This window comes from Cupressus sempervirens, chromosome 9, assembly GCF_028749045.1.
Source record: "Cupressus sempervirens isolate cs-2001-9-10 chromosome 9, ASM2874904v1, whole genome shotgun sequence".
Classification (NCBI taxonomy): Eukaryota; Viridiplantae; Streptophyta; class Pinopsida; order Cupressales; family Cupressaceae; genus Cupressus; species Cupressus sempervirens.
This window is the reverse complement of record NC_143126.1, coordinates 573,346,994-573,370,117: the sequence shown is the minus strand read 5'-3', so window position 1 is coordinate 573,370,117 and position 23,124 is coordinate 573,346,994. Positions and strand designations below refer to the sequence as shown.

The 23,124-nt window shown below is 36.4% G+C and overlaps 1 protein-coding gene across 2 annotated transcripts in view; it reads right to left on the bottom strand.

Moving 5' to 3' along the window:
• Positions 1-22,505, bottom strand: part of LOC149539963 (ATP-dependent zinc metalloprotease FTSH 3, mitochondrial-like) — a 73,571-nt gene extending 51,066 nt beyond the window's left edge. For both annotated transcript variants that reach the window (XM_089801182.1, XM_089801183.1), the window contains exons 1-4: positions 22,201-22,505; positions 11,582-11,659; positions 10,965-11,217; positions 10,402-10,473 (exon numbers count right to left, since the gene is read on the bottom strand). In XM_089801182.1, the coding sequence (XP_089657308.1) occupies positions 10,402-10,473; positions 10,965-11,217; positions 11,582-11,650 (394 nt within the window). In that variant the 5' untranslated portion in view covers positions 11,651-11,659; positions 22,201-22,505. The remainder of the gene's footprint in view (positions 1-10,401; positions 10,474-10,964; positions 11,218-11,581; positions 11,660-22,200) is intronic.
• Positions 22,506-23,124: the final 619 nt, after the last annotated feature.

Sequence of the window (23,124 nt, the reverse complement as noted above, 5' to 3'; positions counted from 1 at the left end):
TTTGTTTTGTGTGTTGGGAAATGTGCAAGATTGTGTCATTGTCCAAATTAATGTTGGAAGGCAATCAAAGATTCAACGGGAAAAATTATAACACCTGCATTCAATGCACAAACAATCTTTGAATATCACCACCTTGAGACAATTGCTTTAGCATAGAGACTCCTACCACTATGTAGGCAGACCAAGATAAAGTTTGATGATAGAAATCGAGAAGTTGTTATGCTTCTCAAACCCTCTATTACAAAGGATCAATTGCCTTGAATTCCTTATGGAAAGTCTACATTAGACATCTGGAAGCATGAGGCATTTGGAAAGAGTCGAGTATTCTTTCTAAAGAACTACTTGTTCTCCAGCATGATGGATTAATGCATGTCCTTACAAAAGCATCTCACAAAGATTCAGGACATTAGAGATGATCTTAAAGCTATTGGTCAAAAAATGGAGGAAGAAAATTTGGTAGTCATCACCTCAAAGTGTCTACCTAATTCTTATGAGCGCTTTATAGCAAGGTCACCGGGAGACGAGGAGACTTGGAGGTCTTTGGTACTAGTATTGGTACCGATACGGCAATTTTTCAAAAATAGGAGACAGGGGTACTTGGAGATGGCAAAAAAAAATTTAATAGTTTAAAGAGTCTGATACAAAATACACAATAGTAATATAGTAAAACTAAAAGACTAAAGTAAATAATTATAGTAATGTCACATTAATATAGAGTCAAATATTTCAAAACTCGTATAATCACATTATTGTATCTCATAGTCATACTTGTGAATGTTAAGAATGCAAATAGGCAAATGTCGGCGACCTAATTTAGTAGGAGTTGCTCAAGTTTGGCAAGGCCTATAGCAATATAAGGCAGGTCACTTCTCATTTTGATTATGTTATAAGGATTTGGCAAAATGTTACTTTTTGATGTTCTTAGTCTCTTTTTAATTGATAGAGTGTAAATAGTTCTCAATACTGATAATGAATTTTGGCATGTTCTTGATATAGATTGGAAAGCCTAATATGCTAATTTCTTCATATATCTATATCTTGAGGGATGTGTTAGCACAACTGGCATTGCTGTCAAAATAGATTAGAATATCAGATACAGTGCAAAAAGTCTGCAGAAATCTTAATCTGAAAGTGCAGATTGGATTGGTGATGGAGAAAAAACACATTCATTTGATACTTAACTGTTTTGCTTATAGTGAGAGATTTTCTTTGATTGATAAAGTTTCAGGGTGACAGGCATAAGTCGATCTGTAGCTGGTTTTTTGTCTTCAAGTAGTGCTCTTCTGTATTGTAGAATCTGAAAATGATAAAGTTTCAGGGTGACAGGCATAAGTTGATCTGTAGCTGGTTTTTTGTTTTCAAATAATGGTCTTCTGTTTTGGTGACAGGCATAAGTTGATCTGTAGCTGGTTTTTTGTTTTCAAATAATGGTCTTCTGTTTTGTAGAATCTGAAAATACTTTATCGTGATCGAAATCTTATTCATAAACCTGCTCTTAATCAGTTTGATATGTATTGTTGTGGCAATAGACCTATTTCTGAAGTTTTGTGTTCAGAATGGCTAGGAATGAATGCATCAGTTTGGTTAAAAATGACACCAAATGAATCCATTAGTCTGCATATACTGGTTGTATTAGATCGGTTTAAATTCTAGCTATACAATTAGAACTGTTACAACTGTCTTTACAATAAGTTGCAATTACTGTTTAATTCTACCATCTCATTCTTCAGCAATGAAAGGTTTGTTTTTGTTTATAATAATATGGTAGAAACTGTCAACCAATTCCTATATGGTTAAAACTAAGAACTGTCCAAACAGTCATTAACCAATTCCGAAGCCGTACAAACAACGGATAAAAAACACTGATCTTAATTTTTCCATTAAACAACATTAAAATGAGGGCTAAAACACATAAAATAATTTGATATTATATTTTACATTTATTTTTTATCAAGAGACTTCGGGAAGACTTCACTTTTTGGATTAGGAGACTCGAAGAATTCAGGAAACTTTGTTATGAAGTCTCCAACCTTTTTTGAGGTCTCCGGAGATGCAAAAAGTCTCCGAGATGCGTCTCCATCTCCGAACCATGTCTTTTACGGGGGGAGACAGGTCTCCCCATAACAATACTTTACAAAGACTCAATATTATTTCTACTTGGTGATCTGAAATTTCTGAAGTTATGCACCAAAATTTTGTAGAGGATCTTTGGAAACAATAGTTTGGTAGCAGTACCACCTCATCCTTCTTAGAGCAAGACTTTTCAACCAAGACCTTTCACAAAGATAAAGGCACATCTCATCAATCTCACTCATCTTAGCAGAAGGGCTTTAATCAGTCTTAAGATGGTTCAAAGAAGAAAAAGGTGTAGTGTAATTGTTGTCAAAAATATGGTCATTTGCTTAAGGATTGTCCCAATTGATTGGCTTCTAAACAGTGGAAGCAGAAAGGCTAGCAGAAAGGCTCTCAGCCTAAACCCAATGTTGTTAAGCACACATAACAAAAAGAGTCTTCCTTTTACACATTCATGGCTAAAAGTCAAAAGACCTGCGAACCATGTGAAATCTTCTGCTTGGTAAATATATTCTAGTGCTTCTCAACATTTCAATCATGTGTGATTGGTTTACAAATTTTTCTCCCTTGACTCAGTTATATTTGGAGGTAAAGAGTATATTGTTGTCAACAAACGTTCAAATACAATTTGGTGGGAGGAATCACATTTTCCTTAATGTATACTATGTTCCTCATATGGAACTAAACCTACTCTCAGTGAGTCAGATCATGCGGCATTCTCCTCAACTTGATGTGGTACTGAATACACACAAGTGTTCGATTGTTGAATGTGCAACACGCACTACTGTAACTATTCGTATTGAGGATCATGATCTGTACAAACTTGTGGATATTGGTGATTCTTTGAGCATTCCTTTACGATTAAATCTAAATCTATCAACAGTCTGGCATCAATGATATGGTCAACTAAATATTCACTATCTTGCTCTGTTTGTTTGGGATGATTTAGTAATTGGCCTACCTGAAATTCAAACTCATAATCAGCGAGTTTATGAAGCTTGTCAAGCTGGAAAGCAGCCCCGAATGTCATTTAAGGATGGTAACTCATAGTGAGCCTCTAAGATACTATGGTTGGTTCACACTGATGTATGTAGTTCAATGAATATTCTTCCTGTTAATAGGTGCAGGTATTACTTGCTTTTTGTTAATGATTTCAGTAGGCAAATGTGGGTATACTTTCTTAAACAGAAATCAGATGTGTTTACAGTATTTTAGAAATTTAAGGCCTTAGTATTAAAAGAGTAAGTTTGTTTTATTATATCTCTTATAGGTCTAATAATTGGGGAGAGTTTTGTTCTATTGCTTTCTTCAATTTTTGTGATACACATGGCATAAAACGTCAATTAACCACACCATACTCCCCTTAAGAAAATGGCGTCATAGAGCGTCGCAACCGCACCATTACAACTAGCAATCGCACCTTAGTGTGCAATAGGTATGCCGTAAAGGTGTGAAATAATTTATATGCACTTTAAATTAAATAATCCTAATTAAATAATGTATCAATTTTAAAATACTTAATTTTGATTTAGAATTGTATTTATGCATAAAATTAATTTTGGTGAGAGTCATTTCATATAATTTAATTTAGAGTTAAAATAGTCTATTGTTATTACCATAAATTTGTATCGATATTAATTTAAAATGTATAATCTAACATAGCTCACAACTACAAATACTTTTGAAAAAATGAGTCTATGTTGCATGGTTTACCGACATATCAACTTAGTGAGGTCCTTAGTGATACATTAATGACAAAAAAAGGATTCCACCAATTATTTCTTTTGGGCAAGAAGTACTGAAACTTTGTAACATGCATTCTACACTATGGAGAGAGTAATGAGACAATTCATATTGTCAACTTTAATATAATAGGTATTGCTTTGACCTAAATTCAAAGTGATGAAATTAAGTGGGAGAAAATTATCTTCCCCACAATGTTTTGCTTTCTACAATCATAGAATATGCACAAGTTGTCTAAACAAATGTTGTCCACTTTCTCTTTGAGTGTGCAAAAAAAAAAGCTTTACAATTAGATATCTATTTTATCACAATATATAATGGAGGGTTTTATTAGATATCTCTCTCCCCTCCTTCGAGCCAAATATTTAATAAATTAATATTGAAAGTTGATAATAAATGTAAATTTTTAAGTATGTATCTCATCATTATTATATTTTTATTTTTATTATAATCTCATTATCATATCATAATATTATAACTAATATTACTTATTATTACATTAACTTCTATAAATATTTCTATTATTATCTTATGATATCTTTATATCTATATATTTTATATGTTTAAAATAAATTAATAACAATACTATCATTAATATTTTTATTATTATAATATTAATATTAAATTTTGTCATATAAACACTATAAATTCAAACTCTAATATTACTAACATAGTATTTATATAATTGTATCAATATTCTCCTATATACTATTAGACATTATTTATAAATTTAAAATTAAAATAAATATATAGTAATTATATTTTTAAAAATTATAATTATAATATTTATTATCTTTATTCTATTAAATAAATAATATATTACAAAAATAAAAAGCATAGTATTTATTATACCAAATTCAGCATAAACTTGTAGATACCAAATTCCCATTCAAAAAACATTGAATTCAGCAGGCAAATCAAAGATACACACACGATCAAAGGCGAAACAATTAGAAAGATCTTTTTACATCCTAGCAATCGAGAGTCTCCATACATTCCCACTCATCTGTGTAGTGGCTGAACAATTTGAGCAATTGTGTTGATTTTTTCCTGGTTTTCTCAGAGCAACCCAACTGAATGACCACCAAAATCTTCTGAAAAGCTCCCGATTGAAGCGCATCCAACATAGCCGAGCCAATTGATGAATTTCGACAAAGTATCCAAAGAATAGAAATTGCAAAATCAATTGCCAAAGTTTGAAACTCTGAGAACCTTCTTCACAACAAGAGGAACAGTCAGGGCATGTTCATATGCAGCAGCTTGGCCTTCAGAGCAAGAACATAGGAGATCCATGGCCACCCACCCTCTTTGGCATATGTTTTTATTTGCTTCTACCAGGCGTTCTAACACAAGAGGGATTGCTTTGCCCTTTACTAGCTTCACACAGACTGTAATGTCCCTTGAGAGGTAGTATATGGTGGTCAGAGTTGCTTTGGTCTCACATTTCTTCACCATCTCTACGAGATCTTTCTCTTCCAGACCATCTGCTGATTTGGGAAGTGTTCTTTGAATGTATGATTGGAATTGACTGTCTCAAGCCATTGCTCGAATTTAGGGAAAAAATGGGGTTGTGGATTGCAATGTGAGGGCAGAAACAGGGGAAATCAAGATTGGAGTTTTGAATGAGAGCGGAAACAGTTGAAATCAAGAATGGAGTTTTCTAAGCACAATCATACATCTTTCCTCCTACTACATTTGAGGTGAGAACAAAATTCTATCATAGAGAACGCGTTACAATTTCATGCTTCAAGTTTCAAAAAACCTCTTCTTCCTCTACTCCTCTCATCGCAGCTTTGCAACAGGGTTCTCATTATGTGATTGAAATCAGCGTTCTTTCCATTCTTTTTCTTTTTCTCCAAATCGTTCAATTCATCCTTGCACAATGAGTTGGGCTATAAGAAAGAGATCTTCTTATGCCATGTTAGAGAGATCAAGCAGCATTGGAGCCAAAGATGTTTTGGGGCTCTGGTTCTTCTTTAACGAGAAGCATCCAGATGTAGCCTCACTAAGAGTGCGAAATCCACAATGTCAATCTGTGCTTCAATCTTTCTCTTCGCGATCTTGCTCTTCATGCTCTCCACATTTGACTCCGGTGGGGTTAATTCTTCACAGCCATCTTTGCCAATGATAGGGCCTCAGATTGAGATCAGCTTCAACGAAAGATGGAGGGTTTTGCAGAGCACTTTGAGAGAAAAAACTGATGCCGAAGAAAGAATGGAGTAGAAGCAGGAGCAAACTTTCTCTTCATGGAATGGGAAACCGACGAAACTCTTCAATGGAAGCTGCTATGACGTGGACATCTCTCACCCGAGCCCAAGACGTGAATAAATTTATACATTTTCATTTATGATGGTTGAACGATTGAGATTTCTTCGATGGTCATCCAACCTTATACTGGATTTCCAACCATTGATTTTCAAAATCAGCTCCTTCACTTCATATTTGGAACACCTACGGCGTAAATATGGCCAAGTCTATGATAGAGCACAAAAATGTTCCTAAGACTACCATGATCTATCTCCTTAATCGGTCTCCCACACATCATTATGGTGAAGACTCTAGAGAAAGCCTGGAATGGATGAAAACCTAGGATCAGTCATTTGAAAGTTTTCGGCTCTTGAGCATATGTTTGGATTCCAAAGGATCAGTGCTCTAAGTTGGATTCCAAAAGTCAACAACTCATGTTTATAGGTGTTATAGCAATAACCAGAACACTCAATAGCTAATTGATGTAGATATTAATTGTCTTATCATTAGTTGAGATGTTGTCTTTGATGAAGAACAAAGACCATATCACTCTTCCTCCTCTAAGCATGAATTCTCAAAATCAAGGACAATTGAGGTTAAACAAGCCATTACAGCCCTAAACAGGGCAAGGACCCTGTACCCGATGGGCTGCCCACAAAGTTTTATAAAAGTAACATAAGGTGGATTGCAAACAAGCTCTGGCAGGTATACAATGAAGCCATTCCCAAAGGTACTCCAGGTAGAGAGATTATCATCAGCCTTATCATGTTAACCCCCAAAGATGGTGATAAAACTCTAATCAAAAACTGGAGACTCATTTGTCTCCTCAATGTCTCCTTTAAGATTTTGGCTCAGGTACTTGCAAAGAGGGTTGAAGATATTCTTCTTAAGATTATTACCCTACTTAGCCTGGTTTTGTTAAAGGAAGGTATATATTAGAAGACTTGCACACATGTTGGGAAGCTATGAGCTAGGCTAAGGATTCTGGTCCGGATGTGAGCGTGCTCCTAATTGACTATGAGCAGGCATATGACAGGATTGAACAGGGCTTTAGATTGATGATGATGGATTGCCTAGGTTATCCTAATTCCTTTCAACGGATGGTTAGAGTGCTCATGACAGATGCCAATGCAAGGGCGGAGGTGAATGGGTGCAAATCAAATGGAATTATTCGTCCAGGTCTATAGGATAGGGATGTCCTCTTGCTCCTAATTTATTTGTAATTGGAGCAGATGCTCTATACCATTTGTTAAGGAACTCTCTCCCCAAGGGTCAGACTGGGACATATTACACTCCTCAATGGAGAGGATCTTACTAATGTTCAATTCACTAATTACACAGCCATAATGGTACAATTCAGTGAACGTATTATTGAGAATTTGATGACAAAATTGGATCCTTTTTGCAAGGCTTCCTTTTGGGAGCAAAATCTCTCCCCAAATCCATAATTTTGGGGTGGAAGGACTACCCCCCAGACTAGTGCAATAAGTATGAACTTGCTTGGAGGGGCCTTAACCTCTAGGTCGGATACTTGGGCATTCCCTTTGTTGTATGTCCAAATCGAAGAGGGTGTGGAATTGGATCAGATGTAAAATTGATAATGATAAAAATTAATTAGGATAGACACACTTGTCCTTAGACGAGAAATACCAAGTTAGTCAAAAAATTCTATCATCAATATCTACTACATTTTTGCTTCGCTTTTCTCCCACTAACAGTTTAATGACCTCCAGAAACAGATTAGAGACTGCTTATGGTAGGATGGTAAAGGATGTAAGGAAAGGCATGCAGTAAGCTGGCAATGGTGCCCCATGAGTTCAAGGAATCTCTCTTGCTGCTAAGTGGATAGCTAGGGCACTTCATGGGAATGAGCCTTAGAAAGTCTTGGTCAAGAACAATATCAATAGGGCTTCCCCAAGCAAAGGTCCGGCATGGAAACCTGTGCAATCTCATTGCTGGTGTTTTCCCAATCAAAGTGACTGGTTCAAATGTTTTCAAAGCCATGTATAAGGGAAGGAATCAGGTGAGGCATCTCATATCCCACAATGGTGTTGTCTCAGAATGCAACAAAGTGTGTGGTGAGAGGTCAATATGGTGGAGCTTAATATATAGGGGGAAGTCCCTTGCATTGTTACAGAGTTGATCAACTAAAAGCTGGGCACTAAAAGGAATCATAAAAATGGAAGATATGATAAGAGATGGTCAGTTAATTAAATGGGAAAAGTCGTGTCAACAAACTGATATTCCACATGGGCAATGGAGGATGCATTCTATTCTCAAGGAATCTTGCCAATCATTTTCCCTCCCAAAACAGTGTGCCTCTAATGAAGATGGTTTCCTATCTTTGGAATGACCAGATGGTGCTGCCCTCTTGAATGTTAAAGCCATAGTTACACCAGCCTGGGGGATGTGGGGATGGAGGGACGGGGGGGACAAGTTTCTGGGACAGGGGGACAAAGGGGCCTCACTTTAGGGACAACAGGGGGACGGTGGCAGGGGACAGGAGGGGTGGGGGGGTTGTATATACTATATACTCTACATGTGGTACTTAAAATGCTAATAATGAAAATATGTATAACAATATAAGACATAAAAGATGTAAAATATAAGACATAAAGATGTAAAATAGTAAATATTAATTTACTAAAATTTAAATTCTTGAGTCTTGAACACTGCATTGAACATTGAACATGAAAGTGGAACATTAAACATTGAACAATAAATATTAAAATTTTAAATACTCAAATGAGAAAATGAAAGACTTCTAACTTCTATTATTTAAATATTAAATAATAATCGTCATAGATATCAAAAGTATTAGTATCTCATCATAGAAATGATTACATTGAGCAACATGATATGATATTCAATACGCCCAATAGAATATTAAAACATGTTTAATTTTTTTAAACAAACTTCAATTTTTTTTGTTGGATAGGGCACACCCAGCTGTCCCCTGGAAAGATCAAGAGACTTGTTCTCATCTACTTGTCCCCTCAAGGGACTTGTTCCCGTCCCCCCCCCTGCAGCGAGACGACAACCCAATGGTGGCATCACTGGGGATGCCAGAACGTCATCCCCCATCCCAGGTGCGTCCCCATCTCGGGTGCATCAAGGAAAAAGGGCGCGGATACGTTCCCATGTTACCATGGTTAAAGCTAAATATCTATACTCCCTCCTAGCTGACAATGAAGATATTTTTTAACATGTTAAAGCTTGTTGGGGGGAAATTCAGACTCTCCCACTTGACGAAAAAAAATTGAATCCTTGTGGAGGAAGATGGTGAAACCTAAAAAAAATGCTTTCTATGGAGGTTGATCCTCCATAGACTTTCTCTTAAGCAGCCCAATGAAAACTTCAATTATTGTACTCTGTGTAGAGTCCCTTAGAGACTGAATCACTTGTTTTTTGACTGTACGTTAACCAAAGAGATGTCAAACTTGCATGGCTTTTATATTAATGGAAATATCAGTATTTTTGAGTTAGTATTTAAAAATGTTCCGAGTCTTAGAAAGATTGCAATATTTTTTTATCTAGTCTTTCAGTTGAAATTCTTTGGATTATTTGGAAATTTGAAATGGCAACATTTTTTACGCCAGGTTTAGAGCTCTTAACGAGTTACAAAGGAGAATCATTTTTCATTACATTGATTTGCAAGTGTCTATTACCATGAAGCTGGAAAAGAAGAAATTTAAGGACTTACTACAAGATGGCACAGTAAGAGTGTCAAGTGGGAGATCTCCCATGGACATATTTGGGTCAGGCATACAGAGGAAAGGACATAGTTTGAAATTTGCATAATTTTATGGCAAAGCTGAACCATCAGAGAGAGGGGCGGGATAGGGCAGCAGAAGCTCCAGCGGCAGCAATATCTGTAGCTGTCATACCACCTGCTCCAGTGCAGGTCCAAGTTGCTGAGAGAGTCTTGCATTCTTACATACAGCAGATACAGGATGATAAAGTGATCAGTTGGATAGGTGGGCAGCTAGGATGGGCAGCATGGGTGGACAGGAGAGGAAAATTAGTGATCTTTTGCTCCGTGTTCTTTTTGTTTATGGTTCATGCCCATTGTACAGCGATGTAACAGCACAGCCCCTGGTTCACAACTTGTATATGTATACATGATGCTCAGCCACAGGAACCTTTTTTTGTATTAGCCATGTCATAAAATGGTCAATTTGATATGAGTATTTTTACGTCACTGATAAGTCGAACTGATATTGCACTTTTAATACCTTAGAGCAATTACCCAAAAAATGCTTTCACAGATAAATCCTCAAACCATCACAGTTCTTTAAGTCAGTTCATTATCCTTAACTATCTCCAATAAAAGTTCACCTTTGGACTCTGACTTCCGTTCCTTTCCCTTTGGAAACTCTTTCTTACTCTTTGGATAGAAATTTTCAAAACCTGATATACATGACAAAAGTAGCCAATCAATGATTTCAGTCATTTCACAAAACCTTACTGTAAACCATTAGGATCATGTCTGTAAAAGAAAATAACAGTGTGGATGCAGAAAAAATCAAGTGCTTTAAATATTTTGGATTACAAAACATAAAGTCTATAAAATATTAAAAAACTTCAAATATAATTTTGGATTCAGGACAGTAAAAGACAAATATTGGACTTAATTGAATTTAGAGAAAGAGTGGGCCAATGTTGAAAAACTCTCCACAAAACAAGTGTTGTATTCATATGGCTGAAAAAAAGTAGGATTATATTCAACTTTGAACTTTCATCCCAGTAGAATAAAGATTTAAACTGTCAACTAGACTGCTTGCATAATAGACTAGACTACATGGACCAGATTGTGAAGCTTAGTCATCATTCATACATGTACGTAAGTTCTGATTATATACAAAACTAAGGCAAACACATTATTAACACAGAATTCTTACTTTTCTTCTTTGGAGCTTCACTACTGAAGAGCCGAACCCCAGATTTCCTTGGCAAGACCTTTGATAAGCAATAATTATGACTTAACATTTCATTTGGCCTTAAGCCATGCAAGTATCTCTTTAGAAATTCCGCTTGAATGGAACTACCTGAACAAACATTGTAGGAAGCAGGTAATGATTTCGAGGAACACAAAACATGGGATACTTCACCAACCAAACCGGGATTTGAAAGATGTGATACATCTGTGTAAACCTGAAATGTCAGCAGAAACAGACAAGGTCAGAATGTATCTTTTGCTAAAGCAAACAAAATTTCTACAAATTATTAGCATTAAGCTATTAGACGAATATGATGAGCATAACAACAGGAAAGTCTTGAGCTCCACCAAAAAATAAAATAATCTTTACTGGAAGTCTGGATGTGCTACATGTGACAATCTTATATTTCACACCAGAAAATAGTTGCTCCGTTGAAAACAAGAAAAAAATATATGAACTTCCTAACTAGAAGAAAATCCCAAGCTAAGAGGGTTAGAATTTCTAATGTTAGTGTAACATATAACTTAACACGTAAGGCACCTTTAAGAAACTCAACAAGAATGGTTTTTGATACATACATTTTGCAAGCATCTGCCTTGACTTCGCTTGTTTTTTGCAAGGCTCTTTCCAATTCTAGCAAGAAGCATCCTTAGTATCTGACACATAATTAGAAATCTAAAATCAACTACAAGTCCTGACAGTAATTAAAAAATTGGTTAACAAAATTAACAAGAATAACCATATTTCAGAAATACAATTCTACTTTCATTTAGAATATACCAACTTGATAATCCACGGCAATCAAAGAACTTGTAGTGACACAAACAAAGACCTGCCTTACTAAACCCAGCTTCACATACTTAATTTGACAATAACAAGCTGCAATTCTGAACTGTGAAAGTATGTTGACAGAGTGATATTCCAATTATTTTCACTGAGAATATATCCAAAGACACTTGCAAGATTTCAAAAATATTTTTTCATCAAAAAGCAAATAATATCTAGAAAAATAACAGAAACCAATATGGTAGCAGGCCATTTCAATTCAGTGAGTTTTAATGAGGAGCACCCATGTGTAACTGAACATGAAAGTTTAAACCAAAACAAGGTAGTCAACTACAAGACTTCAGCCACAATGCATGCCCATGAAAGTAATGTAAGCAAGCTTGGCAATGGAAAACTGTAAATTAGAATAGCAAACCATAAAAATGTCTATGGCCAGAATGCAGGAAGGCGAGAAGAGACCAGGATGGGGATTCGATAGAAAATTGTGAAATGGAAAATAGCCAAATAGCCAAAGCAGTAAAATGATATAATTGCTCAATAAATCATAGCTTAACATCAGCTTTAGGAGAGACAAAAAAGACATCCTACAATAATCTGTTGGCAAAAGTTTAAAACACAACACACATTGCCAAACAGATAGTCAATTGTTTTATGGTTGTCATTATGAGCCATCAGGCATACTAACAAAACATGTGATTTTATTTTATTTTATGCTCACAGACTGGTCGGAAAAAAGAATATTGGGTCAGGAATGCTTTGGTAAGGCCCATACAAAAGATATATAAAATCATAAATAATACATATTTTAGCCTAAAGCGGGTATTAAGTTCAGATAACCACATAAAATGCATATAACAAACAAAACACCCATGCAGAAAACAAAACATGTGATTTTATTTTATTTTATGCTCACAGACTGGTCGGACAAATGAAAATTGGGTCAGGAATGCTTTGGTTAGGCCCATACAAATGATATATAAAATCATAAATAATACATATTTTAGCCTAAAGTGGGTATTAAGTTCAGATAACCACATTAAATGCATATAACAAACAAAACACCCATGCAGAAAACAAAGTCTTCAACCAGAAGGGACAGAAGGGACAGAGAGAAACAAGGAATATAAGAATGCAAAAGTTAATAGAGATCGGACATTATTGCCCAAAAACAAAATTTCTGAGAAGTGTCAAAATGCAGTAATGATTCTCAAGAAGAAACGACACATCTGCAGGTTACAGTGATTGTTGTCTGTTTTATTGATTCTAAACTTTGACCTTTTTGACTTTTTTGAAAAGATTGAAGATCCATTCTAACTCACACAAAGAGATAAACGAGGTTTGAAACCACATGTTTCCAAAACTATTTTCATGCCTGTCATTCCAGTAATTTATAGTATATACACCTGAGAAGATTGGATGCAACTACCAAGGAAGCAACTTGCTGAGATGGAAATAAAGAAGAGTTCTGACAAGATCCACAAGATGGTCCAAATACCCATTCTTAGTCATCGATGCTATGACCGCTAACATATTTATCATCTAAAATGAATGGAAACAAAAAAAACCCAAAAGAGAAATTGCAGTTACGATATTTACCATTGAAAAACCATTAATTTATTGTGGGTACAAAATTGATTTGGCATTTGCAGGTGAAATCACCTATGCACATCCATGGACATGTCCAGATAAATCCATCTTGCCAGTGCATAACCCTATCCAAATCAACAACAAACTAAACCTGAATGCAGGGCTGCAGGAGGGAAACCAGTAAATAAAATCTTATGTTGTAACAGCCATACTTTGTCATTGTACTAAAATCCACACTACATATGTAGTGGTACCCATCACATGGATTGGACCACACCAGTTATAACCAGCCAACGGGATGATGCTCTAGAAAGTTGTGTTTTCTAACCAACCTGATTATGATATTTTTATTACGATAATAGATATTCATCTATTATTAGTTAATGGTAATCTATTTTGTAATCCATTGTAAATATTAGAATGTTTCTAATATTTAGTTAGCTTTAGTTAGCTGTAGCATTTTTAGCTTTCTTTCAGCTAGAATAGAATGTTTTTATTCTTTACAATCGTTTCCTAAGGAAACATCGTTCCATTCTTTTGTATATAATGACCTCTTGGTCTCTGTTAATAACAAGCAAGTATTTTACCAATTACTTCCGTAATATGGTATCAAAGCAAATACTACAAATTACTTGATAATTTTATAATTTCTTTTGAAATAATTTCTATGGTTTTTTCTCAAAAACCTTTCTATGGTTTCCATATTTGAGATAAATCCTTCTATTCAAACGTTGATTCTTGGCTAGGGTTTACGATTTCTATAGACCGCTACACTCAAAACGCGACTGCAACAACACAACTGCAGTTCGCGTCCTTTGCTCGAGATCATCTCAGATCATCTACTCACGGTTTTATCTGGTCGGTTTTGGCCTACCAATCATGATGCCCATCTAAAACACATGTTCCCAGCATCATTTTGGTCCTCAACTCGCGACTAAAATCGTTGGGAGAGCTTGTCTTCCTACAAATCGCGACATCACACCAAACCTCCAATACATCTCACGGCTTCATTTTTTGGTGCTAAAACCCTACAAATCCACAACTCCTGTGACGTTTCAGCAATGCAAAAGGTTCTCTATTAAAAATCGGGCATTTCTTACCAAAAAACACCATTTTTCTGCAGTTTTTTTCCCCCATGGCTGCCGACCAAGGTTTTCTTGAAACACTGATTTTTGAGCTCAAAAAAATATTTGATTCTAGATTCTTGGTGGGTTTTTTGAGAGCTCAACTAGGTTGTCAGATTTCTTTGGGTGCCTCAATTTTCGAGCCAGTGGATCTAGAAACTGACATCTTCTTTCTAGGTTTTTTTAGCTCTCTTCTGGGTCACTCCAAATTTCATTGTTTGCCTCAAAGAAAGTGTCTTCTTTGATTTTCACATTTTTCATTGAAAATCGTGCCATGGCATCTCTAACAAACATTCTGCTCAAGCACAACTCCAAATTCAATGGTCAAAATTATAGCACTTGGAAATAGCGGATCATAGCAATTTTTGAATATCAGAATACCGATCAAATTGTTCTAGGTGTTATAAAGCGTCTGATTGCTCCTGGTACTAATCAGGATACTTGGGATCCAAATAATTGAGAGGCAATGATGCTTCTCAAATTATTTGGGGCTAATGATCAACTCTCTCAGATTCCATCCGGCAAGACAAATGTCGAGATATGGACACATCTCAAAGGTCTTCATCGGACTTCTGACAAAAGCAGAGCTTTCTTTTGAAGAACACTTTGTTTTCTATTATCATGGATGAACGCACCTTGCTCCAGGCACACCTAAATAGGATTTAGGAAATCCATGATCAGTTGCTTGCCATCAGTCGCAAGATGGAGGAAGAGGACACTGTGGTTATCACTCTTCGAAGTTTACCAAAGTCCTACGAGCATTTTAGCGCGACTCTCAATATCATGTCTTTTGGTGTTGATCTAAAGTTCATTGATCTCTGCACACTTCTATTTCAGTGAGATCAGTGGAAACAACAATTCGGTAGCATATCCAGCTCCACCTCCGTAAAGAAAGCCTTTGTTGCTAAATCCTTTCAAAAGGATAAAGGCAAGTTTCAACAGAGATCTCAGCAAAAGTCTTCTGCTCCAGCATCAGATGGCTCCCTGAAAGAGAATATTCAATGCAACCATTGCCACAAGTTTGGGCACATGAAGGTTGCGTGTCGAAAACGCTTAGCTGCACAATCTAAGCAATCAGGTTCGCAGCCCAAAGCGAACAATGTAGAGCATACTGAGCAGACAGAATCTGCCTTGTACGCCTTCATGGCTAAAAGACCTCCAAATCATGTCAAGAAATCTGCCTAGTACATTGATTCAAGTGCCTCCCGTCATTTCACTCACCACAAAGATTAGTTCACTGACTACCAGCCTTATTCAAATTTTGTTTTTTTGGTGGTGGAGAAGAGTACACTATTGTTGGCAAAGGGCAACATTTGGATACTGTCTGCTGGGAAGAATCTCATTTTCCTCGATGTATACTATGTTCCAGGGATGGAATTAAATCTACTCTTAGTCAATAAGTTAGTGTGACATTCTCGACACTTGGATGTCACCTTCAGTTCACATTAGTGTACCATTATTGATCGGGCATCTTAGTCTACTATTGTAGTGGGTCTTGAGGATCATGGTCTTTTCCAACTTACTTATTTTTGTGATTCTCACAACTTAGCTATGGCTGCTTGGTGATCTTTTGTTAGCACACTTTGGCATCAACAATATGGGCACTTAAATGTGCATTATCTATCACAGTTTGCTTGGGATGAGCTTGTTCTTGGATTGCCAAAAATTCAAATTCAACAACTTAGAGTTTGTGATGCATGCCAAGCTAGGAAGCAACATCACAAACCTTTCACTAATGGCGATTCATAGGAAGCTCCTCAAGTACTTCAGCTTGTTCATGCCGATATTTGCGGCCCTATAACACTCCTGTTCTTCGATCCAGGTATTTTTTGTTGTTTGTTGATGATTTCAGTAGAAAAATGTAGGTGTATTTCCTTAAAATCATATGCATTCACTGTATTTCAGAAGTTTAAACGTTTAATTGAAAAGGAGTCTAGGAAATCTATTACTACTCTTAGATTAGACAATGGGGGGGCATTTTGTTCCAATGATTTCTCTAACTTCTTGGATACTCATGTCATCAAATGCTAGTTAACAACACCGCACACACCGCAACAGAACAATGTAGTTGAACATCGGAACAGAACAATCACCGAGATGGCTCGATCCAAGCTCGAACATAGACATGTTCCAAAGAAGTTCGTTCCAAAGAAGTTTTGGGAAGAAGCAGTCAACACTGCAGTTTATCTTTTGAATTGGTCAGCCACAATGGCGATCAAAGGTAAAACTCTAGAAGAGGCCTGATCAGGTCGCAATCCCAAAATCAATAACTTGAAGGTTTTTGGCCCCCTTGTTTTTGTTTGGATCCCTAATGCATCACGCACCAAGTTGGATGCCAAGAGTTAGAAACTCGTGCTTGTTAGATACAATAGTCTTCACAAAGCCTATCACTTGATCGATGTTGAGACATCTTGTCTCGTCTACAATTGTGATGTAGTCTTTGATGAGCAAAGATGACTTTCATGCATGTTTTTGTTGTTCCAAAGCTAGCAATCTAGCCTATGAAGGCTCATGATTTAGGAGTTAGACTTCAATCAGGTCTACCTGATGGGAGGGCTCCAGTAGCTCCTGCAACTCCAGTTATATCGGTGATCCATGTATAGACACCTCCAGCTTCTCCTGCAGGATCACCTCAATTTGTAGATGCTTTGCTTGAGTTTGATCCAAATTCCTCTGATGAGGAACCTGATCACCAAGCATCTCTTGATACTATTGTTGGTCATTCTCCTCTTCGGCCTAAGTGGTGGGCTAAGATACTCACTGATCTTCGTGATCATGAGCTCATTGATGGGAGAACTGCTCAAAAAAAGAGCAAACCTACAGAGTCTGTTAACTTTGCTCTGATGGCCAACATTCACTGTGTGTTTGAACCTCGAACATATTCTGCGGCTACAGGAATTCCAAAGTGGGAACAGGCCATGACATTTGAACACCAGAGTCTGCTGAAGAATAACACCTAAGTCCATTCTGATCTTCCACAAGGGTAGAAACCCATTGGTTACAAATGAGTTCACAAAATCAAATACAAATTGGATGGTACTTGAATAAGTACAAAGCTCGTTTAGCTGTGAATGCTTTTCTTAGCGTCAGAGCATTGATTATAAGGAAACCATTGCTCCTACTACAAAGATGAGCACCATCAGATTAGTCCTAGCCAAGGCAGCTCAGTTTGGTTGGAAAGTCCATCAAATGGGCGTCAAGAGTGCTTTCCAGAATGGTGATCTCCATGAAGAGGTCTACATGACGCAACCTCCTAGTTTCATGGTTGCTAGTAAAGACCATCAAGTTCTCAAATTGGTGAAAGCTCTCTATGGCTTGAAGCAAGCCCCTCTCGCATGGTACATAAAAATTGATAAGTACCTCAGTGATCAAGGCTTCAAGAGGAGTTGTTCAGACACAAATTTGTACATCAACACTACTAATAGTGACATCATCCTTCTGGTTATTTATGTGGATGATTTGATTTTCACATGCAGTTCGGCATCTTTGATTCAGGGAAACAATCAGAATTTATGCTAGTCTTTTGATATGACTGACCTTGGGCTCATACATTATCGCCTAGGCGTTGAGGTTTGGCACCAGTCTTCTGGTATATTCATCTCTCAGTCCAAATATGCCAGGGCTCTGTTAGACAAATTTCGTATGCAAGATTGCAAGCCTGCATCTACACCCATGGAGAAAGATCTCAAGTTATCAGCCAAGTCTAATTCTCCTCTCGTTGATGATACTACATGTAGGCAACTAGTAGGTAGCCTCATCTACCTCTCTGCTACTAGGCCTAACATCAACTTCGCAGTCAGCTACATCTCACGCTTTATGACAACTAAGGTTGATCATTGGATGGTAGCAAAGTGTGTGCTTCGTTATGTGAAGGGCACTTCAGAGTATGAGTTTCTTTACTCTCGAAGTTCTAATCCTAGACTTAGTGGATTCACAAATTCAAATTGGGCAGGCTTTGTTGTCGATAAAAAGTCAACTTCTGGATATGTGTTCAGTTTGGGATCCGGTGTTATTGCACTAACCAACAAGAAGCAACAAGTAGTTTCTCACTCCTCTACAAAGACCAAATACAAAGGAACTATTCAGGCAGGATGTGAAGTTGTTTGGCTTTGTCGGATGCTTGGGGGTATGCAGATGTCACCAAGAGGACCGACTACACTATTTGTTGATAACAAAGGTGTTATCAAGTTAGCCCAAATTCCAATCTTCCATGAATGAACCAAGCATGTAGATGTTCATTGTCACTACCTGTGATAGCTGATTGAAGGTGAGACAATAGATTTGCAGTATGTTCCTACCACAAATCAGATTGCACACATTCTTACCAAGCCTCTTGGTCCTAATAAGTTTGTCAGAATCAGAGGACAGCATGGTGTTGTAGATAGATTAACCATTAAGGGAGGGTATAACGATACTAGATAATTGTCTATTATTATTTAATGGTAATCTATTTTGTAATCTATTGAAAATTTTAGAATGTTTCTAATATTTAGTTAGCTTTACTTAGTTGTAGCTCTTTTAGCTTTCTTTCAGCTTTCTTTCAGCTAGAATAGAATGGTTCTATTCTTTGCAATCATTTCCTAAGGAAACATTGTTCCATTCTTTTGTATATAATGACCTCTCGGTCTCTGTTAATAACAAGCAAGTATTTTACCAATTACTTTCCTAATAGTTATGTCTTTATGTTGCTCTTGATTTTCTTTTTCAAAAGTTGCATCAAGTATTTGAAACAATTTTCAACAAAGCAAGTGCTTCCTAGCCTACCTTTGGCTATAGTTGGTTTCATTCTAAGAATTGTGATATTTGTGTGATTGTGCAGTAGACCTCAAGAGAGACTTTTTTAAGTTTTAAAAAACCTGATTTTAGTGCTCAATGCAAATGCATGAGACAGTTGATCCAGTTGTGGAAGGTTTAAATTATCATGCCATAAGTAGAATCAAAAAAAAAATCCTCCATAAACAAGAGAAGGCAATTCTAAAGATAGCTACCAAAATAATGATGCAACTTACCACACAAATTACATTTTCTTTGAAAATTTAAATTCAACTCTGTGCCCTTGCTCTTTATTTAGAAGGGGAATGGGCCAGCCATGTGATTGCACATTGCCAACTTCAGATACATATAGACCTGTGTTAGCCCACGTATGAACCCTAATTTTAAAACTTTTCAAAATCAATTACCCCCATATGTATACCTGGTTAATGAATACTTTGTCTCTAAATACGCATGTTATTAGTAATCAAGAGCACATATCTTGAACTCTTTCAAACTAGTTCAAACTGGTTCAAATAGGTTCAAACTAGTTCAAGCAAAGTATATGCAGGTACATTTGAGTTCAATACAATCAGATCAGATTCATGGTGACTAAAACCGGTTCAGAATGGTTCACGCGTTGATAAGGCCCAGATTAAAGTTGTGGATGTAAAGAAAAGGAAATTGTTTAATAGGAAACTCTCTTTACAATGAAATCCATCTTATTGAATGATCAAGATAATCAAAGAAGACATCTTCTATTCATTTGTTCTCCCTTCTGATGACCAGTAGCAGTGCTTCAGTTTTCTTGAAAAGTGAGACGCAAGGTCATTTTACATCGGGATTACATTATATCAAAGAGATGAGGGAAAAAGGCTAAATATTTTACAATGGGTCATTTAGACAACATGTAATAACAATCCAAAAAACACCCAAATTGGGAAGCCTATGACTACACACTTATAAAAATCAGGACAGAGATGGTATAGGCTTCTTCATAATCATCAATCCCTGTGATTCAAAGCTAAGTGGTAGGATGAGACAATTTGAAGGGCACATGTAAGTGGACGGCAAGGCTCAAGACCGGATGCATTTAGAAGTTAGCCATGTTGCTAATGAACACCTAATATGATCATGATTGGTTATTTGTCTCCGAAGCCACTCAATTCCTAATGAAAATATAGGGCATAATGACGACAGAAATGATGGTGCTGAAGTTCATTTGCATCTATAAAATGATAAGCCGGGTATATGAGCACTGTGACTATGAAAAGGTCACTGCAGGTATGGGTAAAATGTTTGGCAAATGCAGATGTCGGGTCAACCCGTGAGGTCTCTAGAAAGCTCAAATATCAGCAGACATCTATTGAATCGTTACCATCATTTCTAATGTTCTTGGCCCCATTTGCAGAAGTGAAACCTTCATATGTGCCCAAGTCCGCATGTGTGAACATAGGAATCTGATCAACAGGATCATCAGGCTTCTCAATTGCTTGTTGCAATCGATGCCATCACAACGAATGAAAGAATCTGGGCATACCAATTGTCAAAATGCCATGTTTGTTTGAAGGCGACATTGATATGAATAATGAAGAAGTGATCCTATATACATACAAGACTGCCAATGAAGAGAGCAACTAGAGATTACAAAATCAAACCCAATAAGAAATTTGGAAGTAGTCTCGCAAACCTTATCAATTATCACTTATTTATGGCATCCAAAATCAGATTGGTCGTAGATAGGCAGGATAAACTAATAGTGCTCGCCCTCTAAAAAGGAAATACATCACAAGTGGCAATATGAAGTTTGGGGTTCGAGACTATCAAATGTCTTGCAAATTGAGAACCATGGGTAGAAGTTTGTGTGCCGTTCTTGCTTCCAGATTAAAAGCATTCCTGTTTATAGTATAGTGAATTCACTGGAAATCTCACACCAGGAGCTGTACCCAGGACAATTCAGAGGGAAAATTATCATCATATATCTTACCCACAGTTAGTTGCAGATTGTGTCTTCTTGATTGTGCATTCAAGAGTTAGTTTGTAAAGCTTCTTGTTAAAAGACATATCTGTTCACTACCAAATTGCAATTGATAATTAAGCTTTAAAATTCAGCCATTGCTTAATGGGCCTTCACATGTCTATGAAATTGAAAGCTACCCAAATTGTTCTAGCAATGCAAATTAGGAAAAGAAAAATTGGAACCTTACCTTCAAAAAATAGAGTGGCAAATTTTAAATAGGTTTTTAGGGAGAGCTGCAAGGGGATGGTGTTTGGACGCATTATAGATATTTTCGTTCTTCTGATTGATACCTTCAGAAAATAATTTATGAAAAAATCTTCTAAGATACTGACCGATACAACATGTTGTCAAAAAGAAAAAAATTTGGCATCAGACCAATTTCTCAGCAACAAAGAAAAACAACCAATGGAAAAATTTAATTCAACTCAATATCTGTTTAATCGGTGCATTCCAACTACAGTAAGTGAATAATTAACTGAGTGCACGTCAACCCGTCCTCAAACAAATTAAGTTCTCTATCATGGTAAAGAGGCCACAAAAAAACACTTAGTATGTTCCTAGGCCATCTTTGAAGTGCATGATGAGGACAGAATTATGAAGTTCTACTAGCACTTAAAATCCTTTTCAATATGTCAAGACCTAAAGTTCACGAATCAATTCCCCAAAACAAATAACTACTAACACCATTCTTAAAATTGAGGTTGAAGTCCTAGGCGTTGTGGTGTAACAGAATGTAGAGGGTCCCTCGAGTTTAAACCCTGCTTGCAATTGGGCAACCCCACGGAAACCCTAACAAATTCGGCATGAAAAAACATAGTTATTTGTTTCATCAATAGAATTTAAAGCACAAGGATTACATGATAGAAAATAAAACCCCCAAATCAGCTAGATTCAATTACGCGCATATGATTTCTGTTTCAAACCCTACCTGGTGTGTGTCCCTTGTTGCTCTCCCGCAGTTGGCTTACAATTAAAACCGCAATTATACAATATCAGATAATATTATGTGCAGTTATTCGATAATATCCAGGATCAAGGAATCTGAGGCGTAGAAACACAATGCGTATATGTCACTTTTCTAAATAAACATCGTTCGTCTGCCAGCAGGCGCGCAAGAAATATAAGCCAATATGATGGTTTTGCAGCAGTTATTTGAGCCGCCTTAGAAATTTTCGGATTCATTCATATTGAATATTATGTGAATATCAGATACTCTTATGTGCAGTTAGGCTGGGACAGGGGGGGCTATAGGATCTATTTTTATGGAGCGGGTGGTCCCATGAAACCAAAAAACATTTTGCTACAAGATTAATTGAATCTTTTCTTAAATAATAGCAGTTCCTACTTTTTATAGTGTAAATTTGAGCGGGTGGAAAAGGTGGGGGCCTAGAAATTGCTCCACCCACTTAAGCTTTTTTTTTGCCACTTGTCAATCATATACCAATTTCTATTCATTTTATCAATAATTTGTTTAAATATTTTTTTTATTTAGTAAAAATAATTAATGAGACCACCTAGCTCCATAAATTATGGGGCTTAAACTTTTCAAGAATAACTTCATTACAAAATTTATTTGACCTTTGACTTTAAAATAATCCTAAAACATCTGTAGAACACCCGCTGAATTTTTCTAGGAAGCCCCCCTCCATGGGATCACACCCTTATTCAATACTTTTGCAAAACCAATTAGAATATATATATTTGTGTATATTTTAAAAAAAAAGTTATAAATTTATTTTTTTTAAATGTTATATTATTATATAAATATTTTTGATATTAGAAGAAAACATTAAAAAAAGTGTCTTGTTATGGAAAGTGAAAGTTTGTAGATCAACACTAGCAATACATTAAT